This window comes from Pectinophora gossypiella, chromosome 14, assembly GCF_024362695.1.
Source record: "Pectinophora gossypiella chromosome 14, ilPecGoss1.1, whole genome shotgun sequence".
Classification (NCBI taxonomy): domain Eukaryota; kingdom Metazoa; phylum Arthropoda; class Insecta; order Lepidoptera; family Gelechiidae; genus Pectinophora; species Pectinophora gossypiella.
This window is the reverse complement of record NC_065417.1, coordinates 1,502,220-1,510,567: the sequence shown is the minus strand read 5'-3', so window position 1 is coordinate 1,510,567 and position 8,348 is coordinate 1,502,220. Positions and strand designations below refer to the sequence as shown.

Sequence of the window (8,348 nt, the reverse complement as noted above, 5' to 3'; positions counted from 1 at the left end):
CCATGTTTTAAACAGTCTCTTTATTTAACAAAATATATACAATAAATTATTTACAGTCGATTTTGATTTCACACACAAATTAATCAGAAAAGACAGAATTATATAAGAAAATGTACAAAAATATTTAACAAACACAATTTAAATTATAAATTAAGTAAAAAAATTAGGGGTAAGTCATAGCAAGACTGTCTGTCCACAACCTTTGGATGTTATTAATACAAAATAAATAGTTAATAAAAACGAAATACTATAGATTTACGACGATTAAGATTTAGGCCGGGAATTTATTAATTAAATAACCTCATTTCAATAACCCAACACATGATTAACAGGTATTTCATTTCCTAGATTTTACATTTTTTGAATTTGTTATGAACTTACATTTATAACTATACTTATAAACACATACTAATTTAGCTAGCAAAACGACTGAAAATTCAGGGCCTTTGCTAGCTAAACCTTTTTTTAAAAATCTGCTATCAAGGAAAATCATATTTTCAAAATTTCACAGCCCTAATTCATGAATTTAAAATGTATCGCGTTTACGTATTATTTTAATTAAATTTTAATAAATTTAATAATTGATATTATTAAATGCCTACTTAGCGTTGTATGAAAATTCAAATGACTATTCCAACAGTCATGTTATGGCAACCGTATAAAGCGCGCGACGCCATATTTGAACCAATTGAATTCATATAGAGGTGTTAGTGACATCGTAAGGAAAACTTTGAGGGATGATTAAGACCATGATTCTGAGTTGATTACAAGTGGAATTTTCCGTCGCAACAGTATGGAACTGAAAATAATTTAAAAACAAAAATTTTCATGATGTTTCCGACATGAAATTCCGCTTGATATCAACTAAGAGTCATGGTCTGAATAAACCCCCTCAGTATTCATTAGGCTGATCACCTGATTGCCCGAAAGTAGGATGGTCCGTGCATCGGAAGGCACGTTAAGCCGTCGTTCACGGTTACCACTTACTGATGTAAGAATGTAGTCGTTACATGAGTCATGTCAGGGGCCTTTGGCCGATCAATAGTAACCCTGTAACCAGGGTTGATGAGGCTGGTAATCCACCTCACAACCCACACGATAAGAAGTAAATCCACGATGTTTGAATGTGTAATCCAGCATGTACATAGTAAGTAACCATACAAACTCATACATTAATATTCGAGTTCATAATTTGTGATACAAAAAAAAACATTATGCAAATCATTATGAGGAACTTTCCAGGCTACGTTCACCAAAAACAATATAGATGGCGCTGTTCAGAATTAACGTGATAATTACCCTATTTTCTTATTACTCGGGTACATTATTTATCAAATATATGTATAATGTAATGGCGCAGACAAAAAAATAATTGTTAATTGATATTTGAATCAAATACGTATAGAATTGTGTTGCTGCCTATATTGCTTCTCTTCATTTTGATCAGAATAATAATGGATGGAGAATGTTGTATACCTAGGTGTAGTGACAAGGGTCATCATTTACATACAGAGTGTTAGTGACATCGTAACGAAAACTTTGAGGGATGAGTCAGACCGTGATTCTGAGTCGATATCAAGTGGATTTTTCCGTCGCAAAAATCATGTATTTTTTTTAGTTTTTTAAAATTATTTTCAATTCTATACTTTTGCGACGGAAAATTCCACTTGATATTAACTCAGAATAATCAGGTGAATCATCCCTCTCAGTATTCGTTACGATGTCACTTACACCCCGCACAAGTACATACGGTAGCCATACAAGTAGGTATGGGTGTTAGTGACACCGTAACGAATATTGAGGGGGATGATTCAGACCATGATTCTGAGTTGATATCAAGTGGAATTTCCTGTCAAAAAATTCATGAATTTTTTTGTGTTTTTTTTTTTCAATTATTTTCCTATCCATACTTTTGCGACGGAAAATTCCACTTGATATCAACTCAGAATCATGGTCTGAATCATCCCTCAAAATTTTCGTTACGATGTCACTAACACCCTGTATACCCAAAAACAAAGATAAAAGATGCATATGTCTGTTATCCATGAAATTAGAAGGATAAACGAAGGCAAATCTGTACAGTGCTAACTATGTACTTTTTGAGGAACATAGCCTGGAAAATTCCTCATTTACTTACGTCATTATTTTTAAAAAGATCTAACATTCGTAACAAGTTGATAAACTATTAATTTTCAAGATATAACCATAATATGGGGTTGGTATCTTATGGAGGCGGTCTCTAGGGGTGGTATTAATAAACTAATCTCAGCCGAGACTGCCCTCTAGACCATACTCAAGTCCCTGTTTTTATATAAGAACTGTCACATTGACGCGATCTTGACAACAGTCTCGGGCCTATTTGGAAGGCGTGTGTGGGGCCGAAGCCTACACGTAGAGGCCCCTTAAGACAATTTACTCTAAATGTTGTGTGACACCAACCGGTGATTATCCCTGTATGCACTATGGGAGTGCATCTCCGACAATCCCCGGTTCGTGTAGGACTATTGCAGATTATTATTATTTGAGTTTGAGAGGACTCGAACTGATGCAGCCCGAATGGCCACTGCGACCTAGCAAGTTCTATTGTGACCAAATACGTACATTTAAAACTTCTCCTCTAGACCAATCCGTTCGATTAGATCGAGCGTCTTTTTGGGAGGAAGCTAAATGACCTCCTGGAGATCCATCATGTGGCCCCCCAGTGCTCAGCTTCTACTGTCCTCCTTTAAACACAATCTGCATAAAGGGACTTGGTCAGCTCCATTCTATGTAGGTGCTTGTTGAGTCTGCAATGCCCCGTGAGGGCTTATAACCACGGTTACCATGGTTACGCCCACCAATTTGCTATTAGACCACACGATCCCGATCGCCGAGCCCGTGACCTTGACGCATCGGGCGCGATGGATTGGGTAGTATGACAACCGTTAAAAGCAGAATAGAGACCGAATTAACTAATAGCAGTGAGCGAGAAAGCGACAGAGTCATTCTCACTCGCTCGCTATGATTACTCCGCTCCGTCTGACATAGAATAAACAACACAATACTGCTTATACAAGGGAAACTTTCCGCCCCGCACAGATGCGAGCTTGTGTGGCCGTGGTAGCCCTATTGTACAAATGAGCTATTCCATTTTGACCTGCACGTCCCATAGGTTTTATATATCCACGTCACACAGCGTCATAGTCAACCTGATTCTTAATTTTTATCACATCACAATAAGTCCATTGGCACAATCTTAAGGCGTAGCGGACAGAATATTGGGCAATTTGCTCAGGTAATAAGCGTGGTCGAACCTCGTCACTAGAAGGCCTTCCGTCACCTTGACTGGGCTATCTGCTGAGTAGTCTATGAGATCTCCTTTAGCTGTGGTCATTTTGCCATCTACGGATTTGATGATCGCGTCGCCAGCGCAAAGGTCCCATTTCTTTATCGCCGTCTCGTGGAGGTACACGTCGTACGTACCATTGACAACACCCATCACCTGCAAATTTATAAATTGTGTTTTTTTAACTAAGTGAGTACCTTCTTTTTTCGTGTAGATATATTCCTCCTGATATGAGAGCTGTGGTAGCCCATTTGGTAGAACGCTCGCCTCTCATTCTGATGTCGCAATTTCGAACCACAGGCCTAAACCAATGTATCATAAATGATTATCACGTGCTAAGCGGTGAAGGAAAACAACGTGAGAAAACCCACATTCCCGAGAAATGCATTTTCGGAGGTATGTGACCTAACCTGTATTGCGCTGGTTTTCCCTTCGCGGGTTGGAAGATCAGACAGGCAGTCGCTTCTGTAAAAAACCGGACCCGTCAAATCTTCAGGTTAGGTAAGCGGACCCCGTGAAACCGGGACAATGCTAGGCAGATGATGATATTCCTCATGATATGAAATCTATTAGAAAATATGGTGAGTGAGTTAACGTGACCTGATATGATCATGTCCAATTCACCGATGACATAAAATAAAATTACGGCTTCTACACTGCACGATCTTCCTAAACATCCACGCAATATGACGAATCCTTTCACCTATTGTCATGTCAAAGTCATGTGTGTGTCATGAATGGTTCGGAATCCGCTCCGCATGCGCTGGTCAGTGATGGATACCATAACTGTGTACCCTGCACGACACTGACAACCGCAATAAAACTATACTCGTATACCTTATAACCTGCGCCGGCAGCCTTGTCAAACGTAGTCTTTGGTCCAAAAGCCTCTTTAGCGATGTGTTCCACTCTGCCAGGATGCGACCGTGACACAACTACCCGGGGCTTCTCTTTATTTTCTTCTTTCTGAAAAAAAAAAACCGTTATTTAGTGAAGACGTAGAACCCTTGCCCAGGGTTACGGGTGAAGACCCCAACGGTTGCAGAGGCGGAGATGGGAGCCGTCGTTACGGCAATGCAGGACGGAAGAGGCGAGTCACAGGGACTGTAACTTGGAACCTGACGGAGGGCAGCAGTAACTGTCAGTACTATTCAGAAGCGGAGCACAGGAGGACTAGTACGGCTTTGAAATAGACTACTCTGGGCGCCATCACACTCGCGTCAGACAGAGTACAGCGGGGCGGAAGGCAAGAGGTAAACCACTGTCCTATTTTTCCCTAAAAAGTAGCATGGGCTACACTGACAAGATCGTGGCTCTTAAATTAGCGATGTCAATGAAGGTTTTACAATGGGAAATGAAATCTTTAGTACATCCAAATGGGAAAAGAGTGACACCAGCGTGAGTAAACTTACATACATAAACTCACGCCGATTTCCCACCGGGGTCAGCAGAGACCATGGAATTCCATTTGCTTCGATCCTGACACACTTCTCTTGTTTCCTCTACATTCATTAATCATTTCATACAACCACAATGGTTCAGAGCAGATCGCACTGAACCTTTCCTAAGGATATCGACGATTTGGCCAATGTATGTTCTTCTAGGCCTTCCTCTACCAGCGCACAAAAAAAGTAGTAGTGGGACAAAAAATTGGAAATATCCGACTTATTACTATAGAATAAGGAACGATACTACATACAGCTATTTATGTTATGTTATAGTACGGTAACTCTCCAACCCACACCAATTCGTATCGGGCCCACATTAGATTTAGGGTTCCATGACCGCTACACCGCGCGGTGAAAACGTCGCTCTGATATTTCTCTCTCTTTTGCAGAAATTAGAATCATTTATTCAACATAATTATCATGGATAAACTTGTTGAAAGTCAATTTAACATTTTTAAATCTACGTCATTTCGCAAGATGCTTTAAATGACAAGAAACAAGAAAAGCAACAGCGACACATCTTTTAAATAAAGGAATACATTACAAGTTATTTCATAACTGGAGTAATTTTTGCATCACTAAAACTTGTGCTTTCAGTTACTGATCTTATTAACAGATTGAAGACACATTCTTCTTCTTCTATCGTGTGGGTTGTGAAGTGAATTACCAACGTCATCAATACTGGTGTCAGGGGTATTATTGAGCCGCCAAAGGCCCCTGACATGGCTCATGTAACGACTACTTACTTACATCAGTAAGTAATAACCGGGACCAACGGCTTAACGTGCCTTCCGAAACACGGATCATCTTACTTGCCTCCATGGTCCAGTGGTTGAGCGTTGGGCTCACGATCTCCGGTCGCGGGTTCGAATCCCGGTGGGGACATATCACAAAAATCACTTTGTGATCCCTAGTTTGGTTAGGACGTTACAGGCTGATCACCTGATTGTCCGAAAAGTAAGATGAAGACACATTAATACTTACATATAACACTTTGGCAATGTTACTTGATGTTTGCTTGGTCATCCACCCCCAGTAAGTCTGAGGAGGGAATGGGTAGTGTATTACTCCAATAACAGGTACTCCCTTTACGGCAACACAGACCATAGTTGTCACATACTTGTACAGGGCCTCTGAAAACAAAAACTTTTATAACCACTTGACTTTTTATTGTTCATGGCTGCATTTAGGGACAATGATTCTACCAACACCAATGTATCTACTGAAGAAAAAAACTTAATAAATTCCTCAAAAAAGATACCGCCCCGTTCCGTTCCGGAAGTACACTAACATCAGTAGTAGAAGTTATTTCATGTGTCTATTAGAAAAAAAAACAATAACAATAATTAATTGTTACCTAACAGGTTCAACTATATCCCTTTTAACGTAGCATGATTATACCTAGATGCGCCACAGGAGCCGCTCGCGAGGAAGTCATCGCATTTTATAAATCTTTGTAAGAAATCGTATACATCGTCGTGCACCGATCCGCGCCGCACGACCCGCATTTTGCCGCAAAATGCGATGACTTCGGCGCGTGCGGCTCCCGCGGCGCGTCTAGATGCGCGTTCACCTTTACCTTAAGCTGTATATTATTAGCACGAAAGTGACATAAAACGTCTCTTTCGCTCTAGGCGCTATACTATATCTTTATCCTGCTTTCATTCAAATCATGCTAAGTTACAACGGATATAGTAACTCTACTAGGTATATCCTGTTTAACACTCTAATGTAAAATAACTAAAAATATTTTACATTATAATATCTGTACATAAAGTCACACTGTATCCCTATCGTCCCTTAGCTTACAACACCGCTTAAGTCATTTTTACCAACTTTACAGGAGACGAAAAAAAATGTCTTATTTAAAATATCTGTAGATTTTTTTATTGCTACTTAATACATACTCTAGTTAGCGGTTAATAAATAATTATTTATAAGTACTTATTTTGACGATTTACTTTATTTTAACCTTTATTTTCTTCTTCATCCAATGAAATGTAAAAACCGCCAATTTTCGACTTGAGCGGTGTTGTAAGCTAAGGGACGCTATGGAGGTGGGCAGAGCCACAGTCATTACATTCCTGATATTCATCCCAAGATGTATAGTATGATGAACATTTATAATTATGAATTTTGAAATCCCAATCCACAACAAATTGATTATTTATATAGTGAAAATGCCCATGTATATAAAGCGAAGGTTGGTGCTAGGGCTGGCAGAGGAAGACCTAGAAGGATGTACATGTACCAAAGTGGAGATGTCCTTAAAAAAGGTTCAGTACAATCTACTCTGAATAGAAGTGAGTCAGAATCGAAGTAAATGGAATTCCATAGTCTGTACCACTCTGGTGGGACAAACGTGTGAGTTTTTATGTATGTATGAAAATGCCCGAAATAAGTTTATTATCACACTTCAACTATGTTTAATTAAATCATGAAGAGAGATAAGGACGCTAGTTTTCATGATTATTGCCGCACCAGCAATTTATTTATAGCCTGATAATGTTTTATGATGTATGAAAATGTTCAGTTTTTAAATGGCCACGTTTATTTACAAGTTTACTTGTACAATACTGGGAGAAGTATGACTGCATATATCTGCTCTTACATTGCACCACTCCTGTACCCCCAAAGGGGTAGGCAGAGGTATATAGTGCCTATTAGACCCACTAATCGACATCTATGTTTAAGGCCCATGTATTAGGGGCAAGCCAAAACCAAGCACAAATCCTATGTGATATTGACACATATCTGACCAGTTTTATAATGGGAAACAATGAGAAGGCTTTTACCTGTATACTCCTGAGTGGCATCTAAAGGATCAATCCATATTGTCACATCTTTAGCCATAACATGTTCATCAAGCAAGTTTTCTATAGACTTCTGTGACAGCATCATAGCCTCTACGTCCATAGGCTCCTGTTTTTCACAATCAGGGTCTCCTTTCGAGTGCTCTTCGGAAACCACAGTTACTTTTGGAAACGCCTTCTTCAAACTATAATACATTGCACAATGAGATGCATAGTCCGCGTCCGTTACTGGGTCATTCGCCCCCTCCTGAGTCTTCCCTTTACTCTTTACATTCAGCTCATGGTTTTTACCGTCGGTTACTTTCAGTCCACCCCTCTCGGCTGCATGTATAGCGCCTTTAAGCAAGTATTTCAAATTGACAAAATCACTCGTGTCTGTTGGGTAACTGTTGCTTCCGGACCGCCAGTATATAATAACAAATAGTATAAAAATCACGGTAAAACAAGCAAACTTATTTATCCTCAATGTGCCGCCGAAATTCATCGTGAATGTTATGTATTATGGTATTACTATCACGTTATAAAGATTTATAAATAATCACCGTGTTTATATGCACGTTAATTAAAATTGCTAATTTGGAAATACTTAATTGATACTGTTACTGTAAGCAATAAACATTGTAGACACAGTTCAAAATAATAATAATAAAACCAATAAAATATAATTTGTTGAGGTGGATGATATGATTTTCGATACAATACAATACAAATTACAAATGTCATAAATTCAAAATAGTGATAGTCCACTTTTCGTTCAAAAAC

At 39.0% G+C, this 8,348-nt stretch overlaps 1 protein-coding gene across 1 annotated transcript; it reads right to left on the bottom strand.

Moving 5' to 3' along the window:
- Positions 1-15: 15 nt before the first annotated feature.
- LOC126372525 (putative inositol monophosphatase 3) lies at positions 16-8,284 on the bottom strand. The gene is made up of 5 exons (XM_050018333.1): positions 8,129-8,284; positions 7,569-8,096; positions 5,758-5,906; positions 4,163-4,291; positions 16-3,481 (listed from the first exon to the last, which is right to left on the bottom strand). Exons 2-5 carry the CDS (start codon positions 8,068-8,070, stop codon positions 3,236-3,238), a joined length of 1,026 nt encoding a protein of 341 aa, XP_049874290.1. The 5' UTR covers positions 8,071-8,096; positions 8,129-8,284; the 3' UTR covers positions 16-3,235.
- Positions 8,285-8,348: the final 64 nt, after the last annotated feature.